General features: G+C 41.5%; 1 protein-coding gene across 1 annotated transcript; it reads left to right on the top strand.

Annotated features, from left to right (window-relative positions):
* The first annotated feature begins 16,187 nt into the window (after positions 1-16,187).
* LOC131983809 (transcription factor Sox-8) lies at positions 16,188-19,912 on the top strand. Its single transcript, XM_059348619.1, has 3 exons — positions 16,188-16,857; positions 17,230-17,465; positions 17,594-19,912. The coding sequence occupies exons 1-3, from the start codon at positions 16,442-16,444 to the stop codon at positions 18,346-18,348; spliced, it is 1,407 nt and encodes a 468-aa protein (XP_059204602.1). The 5' UTR covers positions 16,188-16,441; the 3' UTR covers positions 18,349-19,912.
* The last annotated feature ends 5,598 nt before the right edge of the window (positions 19,913-25,510 follow it).

Genomic DNA, 25,510 nt, shown 5'->3' with positions numbered 1-25,510 from the left:
GGCAATCAGGCATGACGCTTCGCTCTGCAATGTGGAGACCATTACTCTGACAGCAGAAGATACGAAGGAGAGGTGAGATGCGGGTGCATCTTCTGCATTTGCCCAAAGTCGGTTAAGATGACACGACGCTTTGTGATCAGTGCCGTATCAGCAGCATGTGGCTTCATTTTGTCAAACTCCAGAATCATGGGTTGGATGAAGATTGCAGAGACAAATTTAACAAGACAAATGAATTGATGTGAATTAACTTAAATGACAGTGATGGGAGAGTAATTGGCCACAAGAAAAAAAAAGGAAAAACCGCTCAAACAATAACTTCCACACACCCACGAGTGAACACAGAGTTGATGAAATATTTAGTGATTTTAGACCAGTGACATGTTCTTGCAGCTTCCCACACTCTAAAACATGTGGAGAGATGGAGCTCCAGATGGCTGGAAGTCTGCATTTTCAGAGATCCACCTTCTAATGATGATCTCTCTCACACTTCCACACAAACTGTAATCTGAGTAAGTGCAGAGCCCACAATGTGTTGTTTCTACTATATCACATGAACCAGGGTGACTGATAAGAAAATGAACAATAACCTGGAGCAGCAGCATGAAGAGTGGGAGCCGCGCTTTCCCGACTGCCGCGAGTGACGTCGGGTCTGTCTGAGAAGCCCGCGGGGTGCGAGTGACAGCGCCGTGATGGAACTGATATCAAGTCACTGAACTCAGTGTCTCAACATGGCTGCAGCCACATGAATGGCGTACGACTACTGACCCATGAAAAGAATTGAAGTCATTCAGAAATGATGGAAGAAATGACAACCGGATGATATATTGCCGGTGGAAGCACTTTTCTTTTTTTTTTTTTCTCACTCTCAGCTAGATGGAGAAGTTGCAGAGTGAAAATGAACATATGCTGTGCCATCAAAGGGTGACAGAGTCAAGAGAGAGATGAATTTTGAAGCTGACTGTCTTCAGGGAGAGAAGAAAACATATGCACAGACACACACAAAGAAATATCAGAGGAGTTATGAGTAAATGTTCCTGGTAAAACACTGATAAATGTTGCAGGTTTTTGCTTCACAACAAGAGAAAACATACTGTACGTTCAGTCATTGTTGGTCAGTTTGCTCGCGGGACTTTTAACTTGTGATAGTGATGTCTGCAAGTATCTCAAGACAGGAATACTAAGTGTGTGGGACAGTGGGCTCTTTCAGGGTACAGCCCTGTGGGGCATAGTTTGTAAGAAATGACATTCAAGCATTTTTCGGGGCAGGACAGAAGGACTTATTATCAATGTGGTTGAATTATTGCTCAAGAGAAAGGGGGGATGGGTACATGAGGTGTGGGGGAGGGAGCGATGTGCGTCAAAACTCTCATTAAGTATACAGAGAGGCTTCAGTGGAAGAAACATATTTCATAAAGCTGAAGAATAGTTCACAAAGCCCACAGCTTTCCGTACTGTCCAACTCCTTCGCATCTCATTAACATATTGCTTTTATGATTATCAAAAAGCTTGTTTATGGGACATGACGGCAGAGGGAAAACATATGCAAAGTTAATACAAAAATTCATCCATATTTTGGTTGGTGTTTCCACAAAAAGCAGCTTGTCTGGAGCTGGAGCTGATTAAGGGTGGAGATGGAGACGATAAATAAAAGTGGGAGCATCGTTTTTATTTCTTTTTTTAACTTCAATATCACTTCAGTGTGTCTACAGTTTGGCAACAGTTTCACATTTTGGAAAAAAAAAATCCCTATCTGTGCATTTCATGTCACCTTGGTCCAGCGTGGTGTCCCCTGTAGCGGGGACGGCGTGACATTTGATCTGCCAAAACAAGAACAAGAACACTCGCCTGCAGGATTTCCTCTCCTCTCTTTCATTCCTTTTCTCTCTCCATCTCCTACCACCTCTCTTTGAGCTGCACAAAGCCGGATGAGGGTCATCTTACCAATGTCCCCATTGCGATGCAGAAATCCAACATTTTGGCAGCACCCTGACCTGTTAACATCTGAACCCCACAAAGCTGACAGGATCTTCCTCTGCTTTCTGCAACACTTTCCCTGCCCTTGTTATAACGGCTGTTAATGAAATCATAAAAAGCCACAACTTCATATCAGCATAAGGCCTTAGTGAGGCAACACTGAGGGCTATGTTTGTGTGTTGTTGTAATTATTTGTGTTGCTTTCCTAACTTTCTGCCAACATTCTCCCACCGTATGAATGATTCCAGTGATGCACACTTGTTTGAGTGGGCAGTGAGGCAGTCCTTTGACATGTGCATATTGCTGTATTGCTGTTTTGTGGGTGTTACTGTGTTTGTATTTTGACATGGTATAATGTTTGTTTGTGTGTGTGCAGGGGTGGGGTAGGGGTGCTCTAAGGATGTATGTGCATGTGTGTGTGTGTGTGTGTGTGTATGGGGGTGGGGGGAGGGAGGCACAGCTCTGCAGCCTGATATTCTGGGAACGGCAGGGTGGCGTTGTTGACCCACCTGCTCCCTTCTCTCTTCAGCTGGATCTAGTCGAATTTCAGCAGCTGCATCCCCTCACAAAGCACCTCTTTGTAATCTTCCCAAGGCGCACAAATACAACTGCAACCAGGAGAGGAGAGAGGAAGGAGGAGGGAAGATGGACAGTGGAGACAGAAAGAGGAAAAGGGCGGTAACTGTTCTGCTTGGTGTGCACCAGTGTCACGGAGCGGCACATCATACTGTATCTCTGAGTAAAGTTACATACAGTAGCAGGCGCCCTTATAATGGAGTCATGCCAACACTTTCTCACTCCCGGCTCGTGTGATGCCGAGGCTCGTGGTCAGTGCCCCTCACCATCAGATACGGATGCACAAGGAACCCTTTAGCACGCCGTTTCAAATTCTGCTTGTTACATGCATTGTGGATTTTCAAAATAGACCTCAGAGGCAACAAAACCACTTGATTAATGTTAGGAAAAAAGAACAAGGTTGGACTTCTGAATGCTTTTACGCAGGTGGACTCCAATTAACAATATTGATTCAGGTTTCAAACGAGACACAAACACCAGTGCCGTCAGCTAGAGTCCAGGGTTTGTTTGACCTCTACACCTCCACTGCACCCTTTAATATAAATATAATAATAATAATAATGACCACACTGTAACAAATTGCTGTAAGAAAACAGCCAAATTGTGACAGTAACATACTGTTTTCCATTAAAAAGGTATTATACTGTAGAAAACAATGCATTCTGGGTAATATTTGTAGGTAACTTGCCATTTCCCATAAAATATATGATAATATGCTCTATTTACAAAAAATGACTGCATTGTATACTGCAACAATATTGCAACTATAGCTTCAGCACTATACTGTGTTTTAGTCTACTGTAAAAATCAATGAAATGCAGGATTTTACTTTAATTCAGTATGTGGTTTTATCACAGTACCATACTGTAAAGTAGATAACAGTAAGGGGACTTTTTTTTTTTATAGTAGAATGCTGGCAACACTGCTGCCAGTATTTTACTGTTAATGTACAAGACAATTGTTTACAGTGCAAGACAAGTTTAAATTGAAGCAAATGGAAAACACAGTTTGTCGTATACAGACACTTTAGGGTGCCTTGCAAGGTGGGAATGAGACCAGGCTGATCATGCTTTGCCTGCAAGAAAAAAATCCCCTCACAGACACACGTAAAAAAAAAGACATGATAGAACACTCACATACATGCATGCAAAAGTAGAATGCAAGGTTTGGCAAGTGCATATTATTTAAATAAGCAGTTTAAAGGTGTATGCAAAGCATTGTTGCAAATTAACACCATAAAAAAAGCTGCCTCACAGATAGAAAGTGACAAGAGCTCAGAAGTGTGGCCCATTTGTTTCCTATTAGTGAAATTTCTCCCTGGCACTCTCACTTGCACTGGATCTCACGCCTCTAGAACATGCCATGTCACATGCATGTCATTTTGCACTTCACACTACACAGAAAAAGCGTGGCCACGTTTTAAACCACCCTCTCGGCCACAAACCCAGTTTAAGCCCTGCTCGCCAGGATTTGCATCCCTACAACAAGCCCCAATCCCCCCCCAGTTCTCGGGTGATCGGTCCCTGTGGCCCGAACCCAGACTCACTGGTGGCGGAGGAAAGGAGACGTCATTAGGAGATTAACTACAGCAGCCCACTTTACTGCCATCATAAATATATATACCTGAGTTTGAGGCCATAAACGCACCCATGAAGCCAAAATCGGGCTGTAGGGTGGGGGGCCGAGGTCATTGGTTCTGATTAAGTTTGGTACCAATTTATCCAAAAGCACATGTGGACAACTCATGGGCCTGTGCTGCATAGATACCAACACAAACATGCATGTGCACATATAAACCCAGTACATAAACAATTTTCCAATTTCTCCAATTAAGAGGAATCTGCTGTTTTACTGTTAGATGCAGAGCCTGGCTTTAGAAAGTCATATCATTGTCAAATTATAGATGATGAATTAATCCCTGCAACCCAACAGGGAAGCTCAGAGCTCTAATGTATAAATGTAGGAATCAATCAAATAAACCAACAATGACATATTCTTCATATAATCCATAAAAGTAGGTTGAGGTTTGCACAGCACCATAAAGCAGCATCTTGTTAAATGAGAGACCCTATAGCTCAGTGGATTTATATTATATGTTAAATGTGGCCAAAGCTGTCCCAGGGGCTGCCATTAGGGTTAGGTGGAGCAAGGACAGGGGTGCTTAATATTTCTTTAATTTGGCTAAAATAAGCAGAATAGTTGAATTGAAATGTTTGGTAAAAATGAAAACATATTGAAATGACAAGAAAAATACACAGCCGCAAGCAACGATTACAAAGTTCAAGCCAACACAGATTGTTAGACATTGAAAGTTTTTGATCTGGACCTGGTCCAGTGTGGTCTAGATGTGAAAAAAGCAGTGAAATCTCCCTTTTTTGCAATGTTTTTCCAATAGAATGAAGGTTTTGAGGTCAGTAAGAATGAAAAGCTGCAGTAAAAATACATAAAGCCAGCATTATGATATCCTGTGATGCTGACTTTTTTAATAAAAGCAAGTAGGACCACAGCAAATATACAGAAACAGCAAAAAGTTTACAATAGCCAAATTTGCACGAGGTGTGGCACTGGTGGTGCCCCTTATAAAGCGATTTCAAAATAGTTTTACTCAAATTGAAAATCGTTATGAAATATATCCTAAGTTTTGTAGTGATTGCACAAACAATTTATAGTCCAATTTGTGCTAAGCCATGCCCATTTGTTTTGCATTTGTTGTACCCTTTGGTGGTCAATTTGAATGAAACATTCAAGGTTTATTTAAAGTACTTAAATGGTCATTTCCAGCAAGTTTACCAATAAGCCTGATCCAAAAAATTTGGTACAAATCTGACCTATAGTTTAGGAGACATAATGTGTTGCTTTAAATATGGCCTTTAATCAAAGCTCCACCATTACAATGGGTCATATTTCTTGGGCAGCGTTTTCACACAACTTCCAATCATTGGTGAAAATGTCATGTGTCTACAGTGTAACATCTCAGAAGACTTTGAACAAATATCTAAAGCATGGGTCTCAAACTTGCGTCCCTCATGACGATATTTTGTGGCCCCCACCTTGATATGAAAGTTTAATGTGAGTTTTGTATGAATTACACTTTTACGTGTTGTGTGTGGAAGGTCCCTTTAATTACTTTTTTTGGTAATTTTGTGTCTTTTTTGGTAATTCTGTGTCTTTATTTGATAATTTTATGTCTTTTTAAAATAATTTGTGTCCTTTTTTAGTAATTTTGTGTCTTTTTCTGGTCATTTTGTGCCTTTTTTGGGGTAATTTTGTGTCTTGTTTAATAATTGTGTGTCTTTTTTCGTAATTCTGTCTTTTTTTGGTCATTTTGTGTCTTTTTTGGTCATTGTGTCTTTTTTTTTGTCATTTTGTGTCTTTTTTTTGTTGTAATTTTGTGTCTTTTTTTGGTCATTTTGATACTGCCTCCAGCGGCCCCCAGGTAATTTGAGTTTGAGACTCCCTGATCTAAAGGAAAATAATGATGCACAGAAATTACTTTAAAGGTGGACATGATGGAACAACACAAGTAAAGAGACTAGAGAGAACAGGGACACACTCACACACAAACACACAGAGGTAACCCAAGGTGAGTGGAATCAAATGTTGTTGATTTGACCATATTTGGTAGATATGTAATTTCATCTACGCACTGATAGTCTGAACAGAGTCACCAGTCAGTAGAGGTTGAACACTCTGAACTTCACTAGAGGTGATCCTGTCACCAAAAGTGATCTGAGTACATTTATCCAACACTGGATTATCTGATAAAGTGTCAGTTATTCAAGAAAAACAACATAAGTAACATATCTGGCCATTAAAGCGGATCAGAGTTAATATGACTACAAAGCAGAAGGTGGATGAGAGAGCTACATTTCCAAAGCAAGCTACTTTTAGGGAAAGTTAAATTCCTCAGTGAATGAATAGGTCAGATTTGGTGGTCCACTGAAAAGAGTCTTTATATCCTTCGTGCTACAGAAGTACTTCCGTGGTCTCTTTTGTCCTCAGCTAGAGCTCTGCACCTCTTTAAAGGGAACAGGAAGTGACCTGAGTGACCCTGGGACTCCCACACCATGTGACCTGTAGCTGTGCACCACCATGCAGTCGCAGCCAAACCGCTCCACAACAGCACAATAAACTCCACACAAATAACCTGCTTCAGTTTACCCATGAGTGCGTGAGATTGTTTTTAATTTGTCTTTGCATAAAGCACCTGGAAGCCACAATATGAGACAGTCTTTTCACTTTGTTGCTTTGCATGTCTTCAACAGGCAGACAAACAGTTGGAAATAGTGAAGTGACAGGACCAGGAAATACCCTGTACCTACAACCTGTGGAAACAGTTAACAAGTGCTTCCTTATTTCCCTGCCTGAGGCAAATGATGTCTGTTTGACAGTTGGAAAATAAGCCATACAGCATGCTATGAATTAACAATGTCTAGAATTAAATATCCAGACACGACGGGTATAAAAACAAAGAAAAACATCCACAGATCAAGACAAAAGTATAGGAACTACATCTTTTTTTTTTAAATAATGGTGCTGCTTCTGGCTACTTTCATGACATAGCCAGTGTTGAGCAAGTAATTACTCAGCTTACCCACACCTCTTTTGGTGGAGGCCTCCAACTTTTTAGCTTTTCACTCCTCACCATCATTTACCACTCAAGCAACCAACTGACCAGTTGATAGGTCCCACCCCCTTTATTACATTTGGTAGAACTCTCACGGTTTTCCACCCAGCAAGTCAAAATCAATCGACAACCTCCAGGGCTGACAAATGAAGCCAATGCTGAAGTGGCAAAAAAACTGAAATTCCTCAAAACATGAATGTGAATTGACTTGAGGCTGGCTCCAAGTCAATTCACATTCATGTTGAAAAGCTAAGGTGGCCCTGAGAGCTCACCCTGGACCGCAGGGCGCAAAAATGTTAACTTACTTCCGGGTTTAAGAACTTAGTCCCGTGGCGCCCCATAGAGACGGAAAACATTTTTTTTGTACAGGGCTCTATACATGTTGATTGCTGCTGTAAAGATGGCCTTTTTACGGTGGCCCTGAGAGCTCACAGCGCTACAACTTAAGAAAACACATGCAAATACACAAAACACAAGAATATTGAGAAAACACCTTCGTCTATTTGACAACACAAGCGCAGCATTTAGAAAACGCGCTGCAAATAGACCAGAACACAACAGAAGTGTTTCCAGAGGACACTTAAAAGTGATGCACACTTCTGGAAACGCAGATGACTTCACTGAAAAACACACCTGCTGCAAACCGCATGAAGAGGCTGTGCATATATATTTTTTTATGACATGATTATCATGTTATTTCAAGATTATAGATATATATATTGAGAGTGACTAGCTATATATAGCTAGTCACTCTCAACGGCACCAAGTTGGTCTTGGTCTTGCTAGCCGGCTAATGCTAGCACGCTATCGATCGCCAGCTAACGATAGCACGCTATGATCAGCCTCTAACGTGAAATTATCATTATCTTGAAATAATGCAATAATATCACAAGCGTGTCCAGGCGTGTGCATCACTTTTAATTGTCCTCTGGAAACACTTCTGTTGTGTTGTGGTCTATTTGCAGTACGTTTTCTAAATGCTACACTTGCGTTGTCAAATTGATGACGATGTTTTCTCAACTTGCTTGTGCTTTCTGTATTTGCATGTGTTTTCTTAAGTTGTAGCGCTGTGAGCTCTCAGGGCCACCGTAAAAAGGCCATCTTTACAGCAGCAATCAACATGTATAGAGGCCTGTACAAAAAAAATGTTTTCCATCTCTATGGGGCGCCACGGGACTAAGTTCTTAAACCCGGAAGTAAGTTAACATTTTTGCGCCCTGGGGTCCAACCTATTAAACTCAATGAGGATTTTGAATGTGTTGGTGGTAAAATGCCTGAAATAAGGTCTGTGGTTAACACAAGCTGAAGAGATATTTGCGTTTCTTGTACAACATGAAATACATCAGTAAATAGGCCTACCCCCACTTGTGAATTTAGAAGTTTCTAGTTGTCAGGGACATTAAACGTCATCATGCTGGACACGGATGGAAACTCTCTCACTAGTCCGCCTCACAGCCTCTAGTTGTGTTTTTCAGTGCTCTTGCAAACTCTTTGTAGATTATAGATTAAGTTAATAAAAAAAAAATTAAGATACGGTTATGCTAGCTTGTCAAAACGGAGACCAACTGAACTGTAAAGAGTGCAAGAGCCACAGGATCCAACCACTTTGAGCTTCATTTCGGATCTTTAGAAACCTATGGCTGAAGTTACGGAGACTACGTCCATATATTATACAACCTATGGTCAATATAGAATTTTTAACAATACCATTAAAATATATTCCAAAGGCAATATCAGCACATTGCTGGGCCATGGAGGGGTGCTGCCCTTGAGTTGAGAAAATGCAATGCTAAGCTACATTCCCATGGTGATGACATGTCAGGCAGCATGATTTCGTCTGACAACAGATCTGAGGCTGTGCTTTGGCTGACCGTGTCTGTGCATGGTGCTAATCTCTGGATAATGTTCCAGTACTGGTTTCTCTGGTCAGCAACACGGGCCCTGATGGGTGTTTATAGGGCTACATGGACACGCCTTGACAAAAGACAGCATGTTATGTTGGAGGATGAGGAGTGTAATGCATTTTTCAAGCTTCAAACATGCACCCTGGCCTTCCTGTGATTAAATATATTAGTGTATATAGTTGATATATCTCCTTTAATCTTCTTTGATGTGATGCTTAAGCAATAACCAGTTTCCAAGTGTGCAGGAAATTAACCAACATCAAGCCATGGCAGTTATTTCAGAGCTGTAACATCATAAAAAAAAAATATCACAACACGCACAGCCTCTTCATGCGGTTTGCAGCAGGTGTGTTTTCAGTGTAGTGTTTCTGTTAGAGGTTACAGACAGGCTGGAGACAGACAGAATAACTGCTGCTCATAAATACTCAAAGTCTTGGCTGGTACACTAAAAGCCTAATTGGAGAATTTGATCCATATCACCAATTATCATTTTTATAGCATATAAATGATCCTTTAATATATGAATTGTACACAAGAGATTAAGGTTTCATACTGTGCTTCTCTCGCTTGCTACACACTCTCTGTGTGTAAAACGTGTGTGTGTATGTGCCCATTTTTTTAGTCTTGTGCTCATAAAAAGAACATAAATATAAGCAGTGCAAATGGCTTTTTATTCTTGTTTTAATTATCTGCAAATAAAAACAATCCACCACAGTTATCTTAGCGCTGTGAGGCAAAGTCCCCACGGCCAGACGAGTCCTCTAAATAGTCTCGCTTTTGTGGAGCGGCCTCCCATTTCCCGTAAAGTCAAGGGGTGGGCTCTCTGTTCTCTCGCCGCCCCGTCCTAAATGTCTACATGTCCCGCACCATCTAATTCACAGGCAAATTAGGGAGATGATTTATGAGAATCAAGGATCAAAAAAGTAGACAATGTGAAAGACTGAGCACACCGCAAGTTTTATTCAGAACATATGCCGTGAAGATGAGAGGGAAGAAAGACAGAAAGAGGGGGTTGTAGATCAGAAAGTGTAAAAAAAAAAAAAAAAAAAAAAAAAAAAAAGAACCCACATACACCCACGCATCTCCTGGGACGACTCCGGGACAAGATACACCATGGGAAGTGTCAACCCTGCTGAACATCTTTGCATTCATGCTGTCATGCCAGGAGAAAATAACCAGGAATGGACATTTCTCCTGCATATGAAAGATTAAATGGAAGATAATCAGCTGTGGGCTTCACCTTCAGGCAACTTTCAAACAGAAGCTTTGTGTTAACAGTAAAAACCATTATGCACTTCACAAATGTACGCATTCTTGCACGTCGTGGGAGTCACTACACACCCGAGATACATACTGACAGTTTGCATATCAAAGATTTACAGGAAAGCCTTGAGGAAGCTCAAGATTGATTTAACATGATCTTTCCCAACCTGCTACTACAACAGCTTCCAAAACCCCTCTGTCCATAAGCTGTAGTTCACAGGAACATACAAAACTATCACAAGCAAAACCTCAAATTGCCTCAAAAACAGTTATGTGTCAGTGAGAAAACACAGCAAATAATCTGGAAACACTTGAGCTCTTTTTATACTCCTGACATTAAAAACGAGCGTGGCCGAAGGCCAAACACACCCTGAGACGTTTTTGGACTAATTGTTTCCTTCAGTTTCAAACACTCCCCCTTCAATCTCTTCAAAACTCCCTTCCTTCCCTCCTCACAGCGCAAAGCCTCCCCTCCACCTCTCTGCACTGACTAATAGGTTTAAATAAAACCTGAAATTGGTCCAGTAAACCCCTCATTATGGTGTTTTAATAGAATGAATTTAGGATAGTGCGGGGTCAGGGGTCAATGGGAGGTCCTAACACACAGCAGCTGTCATGGGGGTTGGACTGTGATTAGAACCAGTGGAGTCAAACATCCCCGGGTCCTCGACCTCACTAAGTAGAAAACCTGGAAAGTACATTTGGCCACAGACCAAAATGGAAAACATCCTCCATGTAACTTCCACAGGGGATGAGTGGAGATGGGACAGAGAGGAGGAGTAGGTACATCCATCACTGAGAGTTCACTTTAATGTGTGTGTGAACCTGGCTGAAAAAGAAAACCAGGTCCTAGAACTTCACCAGGGCTGTGAAATATAAGATTTCTGTCTGCACCCTGGATCCTCACTTAGCAGTGACATTTGCTGCAACTGTAAATTTTGCACTAATTACCTTCTTTCTGAGTGTGTGAAACCAAAGATAGAAGTGGTCTGGTTGATGTGGCGCAGGGGTGAAATATGGCTTGTTAGCAGCCCAGGAGCTTGTTCCACATGCGGTTAGGCAGCGGTTGAGATCGTCTGGGTGAGAGGGAGGGCATGCCAGTCTCCCCAGTTCAGTAAGTTTACACTGACTCAGTGTGCAATCAGTGAGATTATTGCACCGAATGGAGGCCTGCTGTTTGGGTTAGAGTTGGGGCGCTGTGGTGGCTGGAGAGACACGGGTTTCCACAGTTGTTCCTCATGTGGAAATATATATAAAAAAATTGTATCAGGGTTCTTGGGATGCTGATTTTTTTACATTACACACAGACATATGGTTTTAAATTTGACTATTTATATGGCTGTACTGGGAAAATCCTACTACATACAAATGGACTAACGCAGTATTTACTATACCTAATAGTATCCTCTATGAAAATACTAAATCAATTTATTTTGTAGTATGTGAGGCACCATCTCAGCCCGTCTTGGCATGATGTGTCTACTCCAGTGATGTCCACTGTAATGTATATTTACAATGAAATATAATGAAAATAATATAATATTAATAATAATAATAATAATAATAATAATAATAATAATAATAAATAAAAAAACCTGCCTCTTGTTGAAAATTTGAGTGGTGCAAGAATTGAATTATATTATCTCGCCGATAGTGTACTCCACTCTCTATACTGTACTATACTGCTCATATCTTAATAAGTTAGATTTTGTAGTGTCACTCATCAATAAATACAAGACTAAATATCCATTTATAATTTATAAATCCAATTATACCACGCATTTAATCACAACTGAGGCATGAAAGCCAGCAGCAACTTATAAAAGGACTTGCTAAGATAAGGCTGGTCTTGGGTACCATAAATGATGACTGCCGTCATAGCGAGACTTCACAAATGTAAAAAATGTCAGAACAATATTCTGATAAATCGACCACAGATTTGAAGTCTAAAAAGTTATACTCTTGCCTAAAAAAATCTTAAAGCTACATTTTGTGACACAACGGTAGTTTTCCAAAAATACAACAAACAGTTACACTTTTCTCCAACTGTAGGTTGGACTTTACTCCACTTTTGCCTCTGTGAAATACAGTATACAGTATTTTTTGGAATCAATATGACAGCTGGGTATTACTGGCATACTGCAGATTTTAGTTTTATTTGTTTACTGCATACAACATCCTATATTTTGGCCAAATCAGTACGCTCTGTGCAGTTTCAAATACAGCCTGCAATATTTAGTTGGATGCAAAGCAGACAATAAGCCAACTTTTTTTTATGAACCTCATGACCTTTATTATCATCCGCTTCACATCATCCCGACACATCTAAAACTTTTCTACGCTGCACAATGCTGTGGCGATTTATGCCAATTTATCTGCTCGACATACTCTGTCCAATAACTTGGCAAGAGTGAAGAAATATGCCTAAATGTATTAAAACACAGAAGCAGAGACCAAAGGGGGCAAGATTCCTGTGGGTGACTGTGTAATTTAATTTTGTATGCACATTAGAAGCCAGAGAGTATAATTTACATGTGGAGTAGAAGTGACTAGGACCCAGGAGAAATGGGCTAACATGCTCTGCTAAGGCCTGGAAAAAAAATCTGAAAATCTTTACCCTGGTTTTCCTTTGAGATGCATCTTGCAAAAATAGGAAAATTAAAACCTTCCTTCATTCTTTGGGACACTTAAGGTTCATGCGCGGTTACCTCTCCTCTGTTGCTCCTTCCTTTTCTAATCAAGAGCCCAGAGCCCACAAACTCTGGCCAGAGTTTCTCCCCACAATACAGGGAGGCATGAAGGGGGGAAGGCTGGAGTCTGTTTAAGTCTGTCTCCTTCTCTCTACCAAGAAGCCAAGACCGTCTCACAGCTCTGCAGCTTGACGGCAGCTGTCACTCACGTTGGGCTCACCCCTTCAGCGTCATTCTACCTCGGATGAGGTGATTGGCGAGTTAACCCTTTGATGCACAACATGGGTCTAAAGTGACCCGACAGAGTTTTTATGTTCTATGTCTTTGTAATAAATTATTTTCATCATTCAGTATCCCAGGTTTTCCTCAATTAGGTTGTTTTTAATCATCATACATCCTTATTTAATGTTTTCCTTTATTCATTTTTTAATAAAATCCCTTTTTGTGTCACTACTCCTCTAATGCACAACATGGGTCAAAAATTACCCAAATCCATTTTTTTTAGTTAAGTAGCTTGTTAAGCTAACTACTTAGCTAACTTCTTGGGTAAGTATTTAGCTAAGTAGCGTGTTAAGCTAACTGCTTAGCTAACTTCTTGGCTAAGTATTTAGCTAAGTAGCTTGTTAAGCTCACTACTTAGCTAACTTCTTGGCTAACTTTTTTTCTTCATGAAGTATGAGAAGCAAAATGGAAATAATGATCTGTTGTTATCAAAAACAAGATATTTGAAGAATACTTGGACTATTAAATTATAAAATAAGTTGATATCAAAAGATAGAGCACAGAAACACACAGCAGCATTAAATAACAATATTATATTAAATTAAATAACATGGGGAATGAATGAGGGTCATTTTTGACCCATGTTGTGGATTAGAAGGGGGGTCAATATGTTGTGCATCAAACGGTTAAAATCATGATAAAATTTTCATTTTTTCCCCCGCCAATAAATACAAACCAAATGAGGCACTATTTTTGACCTACAACACACTGGTTAAATTAATATTGTATCTGTTTGTTTGTTAGTCTGTCTGTAGGCAGGATGGAGGATCAACCCTGCTGAAAGGTTTTCCATGAAATTTCATAGGGAGACAGGACGTGAGCCAGGAACAGTTGATTCGGTTTCAACGGTGATTGAGAACAGGGATTTCCAGCAATACATGTGACACAAACAAAGATTTAATTGTAAATCAGAAAGGGAATGTTCGAAGAATCAAACAATCAGCTTAATTTATTTGCAAGTGACAGGAATTATGTCTCATGTGTTACAGCAAATTAATTAATTATGGACTCGCCGAGTGCTTTCTAGTTCATTATCAAATTAGCCTTATGTCAGTAATATGCTCACAGAACACATGCTTGTATCTTCATAGTCTCCTCTGCACACATGCACACACACACACACACACACACACACACACACACAGTAAGTACTTTTCCATGTGTGGAGCGGGAAGAGAGTGAAGCCGGAGTCACTCATGTTTGACAACTAGCCGCTGTCCTGTCTGTCTGTTCACACACACACACACACACACACACACACACACACACACACACACACACACACACACTGTCTCACACACTGTCTCACACACACCCACATGGACTGAACTTGACCCAACCGAGCGCTTTGACAGCAGCTGTTCGACAGACAGGCTGATCTGAACTGGACCGAAGGTGCACTTTTTATTTATTTAGCATTTGTGATTGAAATGTCCCATTATTTTCTGTTACATTTTTCTAAATAAAGCACATGCATGATATTCAAATTCTCAAGCAAGGCCCTTGTCATTAAAAGCCAAACAATGAAAACTTCTTACCTGCAACACTGCATTTAAAAGCCACATTTTCATTACTTCCACACTACACGTTCTGCTCTTCCCTCAGCCACCTGCAGCGTGCATCGAGCACACACAAACTGCCGTACAGCACAAACACACCTTGTCTTTTCAGAGGGAGGACAGCGATAAAAATCATCCCACAATACATGAACACAAAGACACGTTTAACAAAGGCAGTGATCTAGCCTGTTATCTCCTCTGCTCTTTATATCTTCACTGTCATAAAAACAAGCTGGCTTCACTAGTGGCGGTGAAAAGTCACAAAACAGACTGCTGGGACATATGAACTTCCTCCTCTGAATTTGGGACATTTATCAAAGCTATAATTGGGCTCACACAGGTCTGCGAACACATGTTTTAGTTCAAGTTCGGATCCTGACTGTCTGACTGAAAGAAAAACTCTCAGACAGCCGTAAAAGGCTTAATATCACACACTGAACTTGCCTAAAAATCACAGATGAATTGTTCTTTAGGCAGTTTTTAAATATTATTTTATTCTCAAAGAAAGAAACGCAGCCATCAGTTGTAGTGAGAGGGAGGATCATGCTGCCTCTTTGACAATGAGATCTGTCAGACTTGACGTTAATTATATATTTGCTATAATTTGCAACCCTGCTGCAAATTAGTTTGTTGCAAGCTTTGACACATTTGCCATTTAGTGTTTAACCAAATTAAAAGCGTACATATTTGGGGCGAATGTTCTGTTGTCTGAAAGAAAAAAAAATGGAATATCAATCTTCATTTTTCTCTCTGCATGCCACAACTTTTTTCCTGATGTCTGTTGTTAAATTTAAAAATAATAATTATTTCTAAAAATATATATTTTGGTATTTAACTAACTCCTGCCATTCTAAATGTATTTAGATTATACAAAAATATATTTTTGAAATGTAATCCTCTATAACGTAACAATATATAATTCAATATACAGACATTATGAGCCTATTTTGCAATAATCATTTTTCCAAATGTCACTTCACTTATTATAGAGTTTTTTTACATTTTCATGTATTATCAATAGAAAAATAATAAGCATCCAAAGTGTTTTAAGACAATTCAGGCATATCTGTATAATTCCTAACAGCATTATAGAACTGTTTGTCACACAACATGTGCAACTTTAGTAAAAACACAACTGTCACCGATAAATAAAAAAGAAAATCATTATAATAATGAAGCCCACATAAAAGCCTGAACCAATAAGGGGGAGGTGGTGATTTGTTCCAGCCAATCCCAGGCGGAGGGTGGAGTGACGACTTTAAAACTCCAACTCAAGTTGCTGTATCGTGTAGCTCCTCAGCTCACATTGTGGACCACAACTTTCACGACTGCACCTCCCATGACAGCGTAGGAAAACAAGCCCGACGAAGACAAACAAACAGGGAAGCAGAAGGAAAACAACGGACTCGCATTGACTGAAATTGTTAAAGGAATTTACTGTGGCGCACGGTGCGTAAAAGGCGCACTGGCCACTTTACTGCGCGCTCCAGTTCAGTGGTAACGTTTGTTTTTTTGTTTTTAATTGAACATTTTTGGGATTTTCATCCCCAAGGGGCTGAGCAGATAATGTTAAAAATGACAGAGGAGCATGACAAGTGTGGCAGCGACCAGCCGTGCAGTCCAACGGGCACAAACAGCTCCATGTCCCAGGACGAGTCCGACTCCGATGCTCCGTCCTCGCCGACGGGCTCCGACGGCCAAGTATCTCTGCTCGCCGGTTTGGGCAAGAAACTGGACTCGGAGGATGACGATCGGTTCCCGGCGTGCATACGGGACGCCGTCTCTCAGGTCCTCAAAGGATACGACTGGTCCTTGGTGCCCATGCCCGTGAGGGGGAACGGATCCCTAAAGAATAAACCTCACGTCAAGAGACCCATGAATGCGTTCATGGTTTGGGCGCAAGCGGCCCGCAGAAAGCTGGCGGATCAGTACCCACACCTGCACAACGCCGAGCTGAGCAAGACTCTGGGGAAACTGTGGCGGTAAGGCAACGTTTTATTTTAGAAAGAGAAATACAGGATGATCTAAATCAATATTATTAAAAGAAAATAAGTATAAGGACACTCAGAGGTCATGGCTGTAGATGTGCGCATGACACCAATTATTATTTTACCTGAACAGATTTGGAAATTACATACAAAATAGCTTTAAATACATTTTTTTAAAGTTTTTGTTTTCAATCATAAGAGGAAGTTTAAAAGGGACAATACATATTTTCTTAAAATTCTGGACAATAAATAAATAAATAAAAACTCTAAAGTAACTTGGGCAACATAACAATTTAATACCATTATTATTTTAAGCTTGCCTGCTCACATTTTAATGTTTTATTTTTAATTATTTTTCCAACTTAGTTTGCTCTCAGAAAGTGAGAAGAGGCCGTTTGTAGATGAAGCCGAGAGGCTCCGGGTTCAGCACAAGAAAGATCACCCAGACTACAAATACCAGCCCCGGCGACGGAAGAATATGAAACCAGGCCAGAGCGACTCAGACTCAGGAGCAGAACTGGCACATCACATGTATAAAGCTGAACCAGGGATGGGAGGACTGGCAGGGATGACTGATGGACACCACCACCCTGAACATGCAGGTAAGGTGTCAAATTTAACAAAAAAACAATGCACTTAGGAATTTTCAGCTGCTTTTAAATTGCTTAAATCATTTTCATTTGGCGTGGTGAGCCCTCAAACTTTATTCCTGCTATTATTTTATTTACAGGACAGCCCCATGGTCCCCCTACACCACCCACTACTCCCAAAACAGACTTGCACCACGGCGTGAAGCAGGATCTGAAGCATGAAGGCCGTCGTCTTGTCGACAGCAACAGGCAAAACATCGATTTCAGCAACGTAGACATCTCTGAGCTCAGCACTGATGTCATCAGCAACATGGAGACCTTTGACGTGCACGAGTTCGACCAGTACCTCCCGCTCAACGGCCACGCCTCGGGCTCCTCTGCCCTGCCTTCAGACCACAGCCACGGGCCACCTCAGGCGCCCGGCGGCTCTTACGCTTCCTCGTACGGCCACCCAGGCATCAACGGGTCAGCGTGGAGCCGCAAGAGCGCCATGTCCTCCTCCGCTCCCTCCGCCGGCGAGGTGGGCCAGCACCGGCTCCATATTAAAACAGAGCAACTGAGCCCGAGCCACTACAGCGAGCACTCCCACGGGTCACCCTCGCACTCAGATTACGGCTCCTACAGTAGCCAGGCCTGTGTCACCTCAGCCACGTCGGCCGCCTCGGCCGCTGCCTCTTTCTCCAGCTCCCAGTGTGACTATACTGACCTCCAGGGCTCCAACTATTACAACCCGTACTCTGGCTACCCCTCTAGCATCTACCAGTACCCTTACTTCCACTCATCCAGGCGGCCCTACGGCAGCCCGATCCTCAACAGCCTGTCCATGGCTCCCGCCCACAGCCCCACCGCCTCCAGCTGGGACCAGCCCGTCTACACCACGCTGTCTCGACCCTGAGGGGGACAAGCCACAGTCAGTTCGCACCAGAGACTCATTCAGATCGATGCACTACTAATGAAGGAAGTAAGGAGCAGGTGGAGAAGTGTGTGTAGTAGGCTACCTGTGACCATTTGAACGTGAAAAAAAAACAAAAGAAAAAGTGCCTGCTGATTTTATACAAAGTTATATTGCTGCGGTGAAAACGCAGACTTTTTACACAAAGACAAATTGTGTTGTTGGTGAGCCAAAACTCCTCCATGAGGACATGTCGCCTACGCCTACATCCTGTACATCCCCCATCTTTTTTCCAGTTTAAGCTTGCACGTGTGTGTGAGGTAAAGCAAAGGCCTGCCGCCGAGTTGTGTAGGAGAGAAGCGCTTTGGCTCGAGTCTGCTGTGAAGCAGATGGAGAAGCAGATACATTGGAGAATGTACACGGGACCAATTATGTGAATTTGCAGTGAAATTTACATTAACGGCCAGAGCTATATCGCAGCCATTTGCATCAGTCGACCAGTCTTAACTAAATGGCTCATATGAATCTTATAGTGTCATTTTGGCATAAAAGTCTTATATGTATTTATGTTCATGCATTATTGTTTTTTTTTTGTTCTTAAGTAGATAAACACATGTATTGTGGGTTTGGTTATTTACAGTACTGTTTGGCTTTTAATGAAAACAAGGTAAATGAAGTGAAGGACAATTATACAAGTACAATATCATTCCATTAAAGACCAATTTCCAGAAACATCTCCATTCCAAGTTGCAAGCAAACAGAGCTGGACCAACAGACTCACACAGGACAGAACAGGTGTCTGAAAGTTATGCTTGGCAAATTGCGATTAGTCATGATCTAGGGTTAAAGGAAATGGGGTAAAATAACACCACACACTCTGAGTGACATGTCAGCTGGACCTCCTGTATCCGTGGATGAACATGTATATGTATTGTGTGTGTCTCTGTGTGTGTGTGTGTGTGTGTGTCAGGGAGATAAAGTGCTTCTGTATGAATGAGAGAGAGAGAGAGAGATACACGTCCCATGACATAATACACACAAAATGATACTTTAAAAAAACAACTCTTCACTGAACTGTATCTTTGAATTCATCCCCAGAAGAGTGTTTAAGGAGGAAATTAAGAGTGTGTGCCCATATTTATCTCATCAACCATCAAGTGCCAACTCACTGCTGCAGTCTCGCGCAAAACGTTTTTGTGCCTTCTAATGCTTATTGTCAGTATTTCGATATGAAATTGAATTATTAACAAACTTCAGGCAGCACACAATCAGTAATCGACACCAGAGATTCCTACAGTTAACCTGCTCCTGATTATATCCTTAATTTGATATCATTCCTTACAGCCTTGGTTTGTAATGTTCTGTGAGATGCTGTATGAGGAACGTTACGGAGCAGCGCGCTCAAGGTTTTGTCCACAGAACTGTGTTTTGTATATTATCCTGGTGTATAATTTTGAGAAAGGCTGTGAAAATTATTGTTGTTCTATTAACTAGAGTTTCATTCACACATGCACAGCTAACCCATTTGCTGGCCATTTTTTAAAAATAAAAGGAGACTTTTTCTTGAGATTTGTCTTTGTCATTCTTATTTGTTCTTAGATATATTTGACAGAATTTGGGGGAAAACAATAAATAGAATTACACTGAAGCAGACAAGCTTGTTTTTGGGTTTGCCTTTGCGCTGGATACCAGCTGTCTAACATCTGCACTGTGAGCTACAGCTGTGAGGGGAGACCAGTGAGACCTCCAGGGAATTATTCTCAGTTTTTCATTGTAACGCTAATTAAACCTTCGCTGCAAATTAAATTGTTTGCTGCTCAAATCAGGTCGAAAATGCATGTTAAGGTATTCTCTTCCTGTAGCGCTCATTAGCGTTTTTTATCTTGCACGTTTTTTTGAGAAATATGCAAAATAGAAAAAAAATAAAACGGACACGTGTTGCAGTAAACTGCTTAGCGCCACTCTCATACCCTTTTGACCTCACGGGGCCTTGAGTTGACACGTTACATGTAGCTATAGACACATCTACCAAAATATTAAGCTCAGAGTTTTCTCGTTAAACACCGACACAAGAGGAGGAATGAGGAGCGCTCCCATCTCCTCTGGTCCAGTGGGTAGAATGCTCAAGTTGGCCCTGGCATGCATGCCAAGCAGCCGTCCCTAACCAGCCTAGGGAGAAGCCAAGTGCCAGGGCCGCGCTGCTGAATTTTAATGATTCATTATGCTGTGGAGGGGCCCCATTGTGTCCCTTTATCCGGAGAGCTAGAAAGGAATTAATTGGACAGAAAATGGAAGGGCAAGGGGAACTGACAAGCCATTAAGAGGGGGCTGAATGGACGATTAGATGCACATGGGGGAGGATCCCCCCCCCCCTCGCTGTCTCATATCACAGCGCTCCACAAACAAAAAAACAACAAGAACAACCACAATGACCACCAGACCAAACTGTAGAAATCATATCAGCGCACATAATCTGTAGATAATAAAAGAAGATAATACCACAGCAGATGGGGTGTGGGTGGCTCAAGAACGACTTGTTGTTTTTCTTCCCTCAAAGTCTCTTTTTTTTTCACCAGTGTTTGCCAAATACTTTCAGGAGGAACTCTTGAGAAAGAACAGGAGTGAATAAAAGTGAGGCAAAAAGGCTCTTCAGGGTGCTTGGGTCCTGTTTCCCTGGAACTTGTCCACAGTTTCTGATTGGGCCTCTTGAAAGCCCTACTGTAAATAGCTATAAAAAAAATGAACTGGAGTGGGGGGAATACTGAATGAAGGAATGAATGAATGAATTTTTACACTGCAGTTGCAACTTCGCCTGAGAAAACTGTAAATTTATGGACAGAAATTCACATCAATTACAACTACTGTGTGCCATACTGTAGATGCTCACACGCACAGGAACTCTCCCTCCCCATGCTCGCATCATATATGCAGAAATTGAAAATGAAATATAATTTAGAGTAATTTGCCGCACTGAGGCTGTGCTGCATTCCAGCTGTCACACTTATTGTTTATGGAGGAAGGGCGTTATTGGCCAAAGTGGGAGTCGCGGTCTTGGACCCAGAGGACATGAGCGGGAAGGCGAGCAGTGGAACTGGTGCTTCCACCACCGTACCACATCCCATTGTTAGGAGCGGGATAACTCGCCTGGTAATAGTCTCATCCTGTTTAATGAGCCTGGCTGACTCAGGGCATGTTTCGGGGAAAAAGAGCGAGCTGGGAACTGCGAAAACTCTGAGAATGCGAAGGCTGATTTGCAAGGGAAATGAAGTGGACATAAAGCATGGTTATGGCTCGCCGCTGAAGCTGCCCAGCCTGAGTCCACTTGATGCATCCAGTCTCTGAGACATTACAGCTCATGTCTCATCATTTGAATTTGTCTACAAAAGGGATAAAATCTGTCAGCAACGATAACATTTGTTAAATGAAAGATGTTATACCGGTATGTATATTTTTTAACCGTTATTGCTGTATGTAGCTTTTACCACAACTAAAATTTATTCAACATTCTCAAACATTACACCTTTGAGCTAGAAGCTTTTGTGTGTGTGTGTGTGTGTGTGTGTGTGTGTGTGTGTGTGGAATTCACAGAACATTGTGACTAAGAGGTTTGCATCCAGAACTTAAAGAAAGTATGAATAAAGTCAAAATGGCAGATTAAAAACCCATCCGACCCACGTGTTTGCTACAATTTCGCTTCCAAAGAAAACTCTTGCCACTCCGCCCAAGTAAATGACTTCCTGGGGCTTATTTTGCCTCGTCTCCCTGTTCTTCTTACTAAATAAAGGACATTTTATTATTGGTGTCTCCCGTGTGTGCTGGCATGACCAGGCCAAGCCAAACAGTATGCACAGAACCAACATTAACTTCCTCAATTCCTCACGAATGGGTCCGCACAGAGAAGCGAGGAGGGAAGCACAGTGCCAAAAATCCGGCTCTCGAAATGCCACTAAATTGATGCAGGCTCTTTTGAGGTAACCTACGATTAGCCAGCATCAACCAGTTCCTGTGGGGACCTGACATTAACTTCAATCAGTTTAGCTACTTAAACGGGAAGTAAAATGTCTGAGAAGAGGAAAAAAAAAGCTTCTTTCAAACTTAGTAATCAGAAAATCTTAAATCTGGTGCTTCAATCAGGCATGGAAAACAAAATTTGAAGTAAATCTGTCCCAGTGGAGCGGCTGATTATGGTTGTTTACTGAAAAGATAATCAGACCTGGGTCTAAAACTATTGCAAATAATTCTCAGTGTCTTTTTCAACCTGCTCTGAGTGCCAGATGGGGAGGGATTACTGCGCCACGGAAAGTCACAGTGTCAGTTTACTTTAACTACTTTTCTGATTAATGAAACTTTCTGGTACTCATTATAAAATTCACATTTGGTAAAAAATCACACACTTGTAAAAGTAAAAAAAAAAAAAGGTTGGATATTATTTTTTAAATAAATACATGTTATTTTACCAAAAGTGGGGTTTATCAGCACTGTAAAATGGTGATAGTGATGGTGTTGAAACAAACAGCCCCCACAGGTGGAGTGTTGCTCTTTTTTTTTTTTTAAGGGAGAAAAGAAATACAGAAATTGAAAAAAAAAACAGCAACAATTTGACATCTGGTCATGTTCTGTTCTCTGAACAGTTGTCCACAGTCTTTCACTATCGTTTTTCATTTGTTCTCTCCTTTTCACTTTTTCTTGGCACATCTCAATTGTGAATGGGGTGGCAGCATAGCTGCTCATCTTCTTTCCACAGCTTTAAGACTTGTTGATTAGTAACTATGGCTGTGTTTTCATTGTCACAGCTTTCTGCTTTTGTTGAACTGTGGCACGGTTCCATCGTCATGTACTTTCTCCATCTTTACTTGAAGTTGTCTCATCGCAACCTTTTTCCCTTCACACTTCCTGTCTCTCTACTCATCACAGAGTGACTTTACTGTCCTCTTTTAGTCACACTGGAAAGACATTTGATGATTGACAGGCGTTAATAGAATTATTCTTTGTCCCCTTGTAAAATGCAAGAGCTTTTTAAAAACACAAATGGTCTAGTTGTGCCTGTATGTGAAAATATGCAGGTTGTTGTATATTATAACCCATGGAGAATCCTAATAATTCCATCATAAAGTAATTTAAAGAGACATAAGTAGGGACTTGAGGATTCATGTGACCACAATCATTAGTTTAACATTCTTATGTCAATAATGGAATCGCTCTCCTGGCCGCTGTAATTAAGAATAATGAATTAGCATATTACTTCCCGCCCTACACACACACACTCACATTGTTACCCTGCCCCGCAGCCCCCAGCACCCACACAAGTTGCACTCCTCAGTCACCGATGACACAGAGAGAGAGAGAGATAGAGAGAGAGAGAGAGAGAGAGAGAGAGAGAGAGAGAGAGAGAGAGAGACTGAGCCACCAGCATGTGGGATCCTGTAAGACCCTGGAATGTGGAGTGTGGGAGGAACATTTGCCACAAATTTTTCATGCTACTGATGCACAGAGGTAGTAGAGGTAGAGACAAAGCATGAGAAGAGAATGGGAGAATGTGATGAGGAGAGAGGAAAATAAAGAGGATGAGGAGAAAACTGACAGAAGGCTGGAAAGTCTCAGGTAGAAACAAAAGAAAGAAAAATAACCCTCCCTTATTTCTCTTGTTTTCCGGAGCTGCTTGGCAGAAACTGCGGCAGGGACAGCAGGACCAGAGTTTTAAATGTAGCTCAGTGTTGGCAGAGCCGTGTGTGAGCGCACTCTGTGGGAGCACCAAATCTTGTCGCCCAGTGCAACATGGCGATTCAGACAAAACAGCAGAGCCCATCAAAACCCATTTACCCTGCGAGTGCATATATACCCCACAAGCCTGCGGTTAGATTTTCTATACTCACTGGCTGAGTTCTCACAAGCATATACACTGTAGTGCCATGAGGAATGCATTTTAAAACCATGTCTGGGATGCCACACTTTCTCTGGTTCCTGGGCCATGTTAAAACGGACAGTACACCGCAACATATTAGGTGACCATTGCAATATTTGTTTAATATGCATATGATCAGCAACACATGTCCATCCGCTCACACTTGATATCTTTTGTGGTATGACAAAGAGCAGGGGAGAGGGGGAGAGGGGAAAAAATAGGGAAGAGTTTGTTCTCCCATGTGGTTTTGGCCCGTTCTGAAGGGCTTGGAGCAACGCCAGTCTATCCCTGGTCCAGCCTTTGATATGTATGGGGTTCATTATGTAACTGAATCTATTGTCAGAGAATAAAACAATGTGGGGCCAGCAGGAGAGGTGTGTTGTGTGTGTTCTTCGCGGGCCACAGAGGACCTAAAAAAGCAAGTGGCTGAAGGGGCATTTACACGACTCTCTCTCACCTTATCACAGTCCAGACACCATGAAACACTTCTGCTCCCGACTTTGGCGTTGAAATGAGCTGCACACTGTTTTAACAGACAATGATCTCTTAACAGGTTTCTCACTTTGCAGTTATAGTGAAATGTGTTACAGCATTTAGCCACGAATCTTTCAAGGATTCATTCACTTGTTTTTTTTTCTGTTTTCACTCTTTTTTTTTGCATTCACACAACTGCAAAGAGTATACTGTAAAGCCAGAGCTGAGCTACAGCAGTTGTTACCACCTCTCAAGAACTACAAATGTGTAGCATCAAACAAATATGAACCTGCTTACCACCTCCTTAGGTAACACTATCAACATTTTGGACTCAACACAAAATCCATCGTTCAACAAACACAAATACAGTTAAACGGGCAATGTGTAAACATGATTTACTAATTGTAGCAATTACACTTTTCAAGATTGTGTGATGTTACATTTGAAACAAAATAAGTCATGCAATGTCCTCAAAAATGTATGGTGAACTTCCCAAACTAAAATTAAGACCTTCCATCAAATTGAAATTTGGTATTTAAGAGACTCGAAATGAAGAAGTCAACGGAGGATCTCACTTCAGTGGAGATTACTTGCTCAGCAGAGCGGACAGGGACCAACAGCCTGGCTGAGCGGAGGCAAAGGTGGATGTAATGTGGAGTCCAGTGTGAAGTCTGCACAGTAGACGATGCGGCCAGGGTTGTTTTTGTGCAGCCAGGTCTCTGTTATCACAATAAAACCTCTATCTGTGTGGAGGTTAGTAATCTGCAATCTCATATCGTCCAGCTTGAG

This window comes from Centropristis striata, chromosome 13 (assembly GCF_030273125.1).
Source record: "Centropristis striata isolate RG_2023a ecotype Rhode Island chromosome 13, C.striata_1.0, whole genome shotgun sequence".
Classification (NCBI taxonomy): Eukaryota; Metazoa; Chordata; class Actinopteri; order Perciformes; family Serranidae; genus Centropristis; species Centropristis striata.
Note: the sequence above shows the minus strand (reverse complement) of the source record. Positions and strands in the feature narration are given on the sequence as shown.

What these genes read in the sequence shown, in the direction of transcription:
- LOC131983809 (XM_059348619.1), top strand. Translation starts at nt 16,442, where the DNA reads ATGTTAAAAATGACAGAGGAGCATGACAAGTGTGGCAGCGACCAGCCG. An exon ending in ACTCTGGGGAAACTGTGGCG is followed by an intron (nt 16,858 to 17,229) that starts GTAAGGCAACGT and finishes TTTCCAACTTAG; the next exon opens with TTTGCTCTCAGAAAGTGAGA. An exon ending in CCACCACCCTGAACATGCAG is followed by an intron (nt 17,466 to 17,593) that starts GTAAGGTGTCAA and finishes TTTTATTTACAG; the next exon opens with GACAGCCCCATGGTCCCCCT.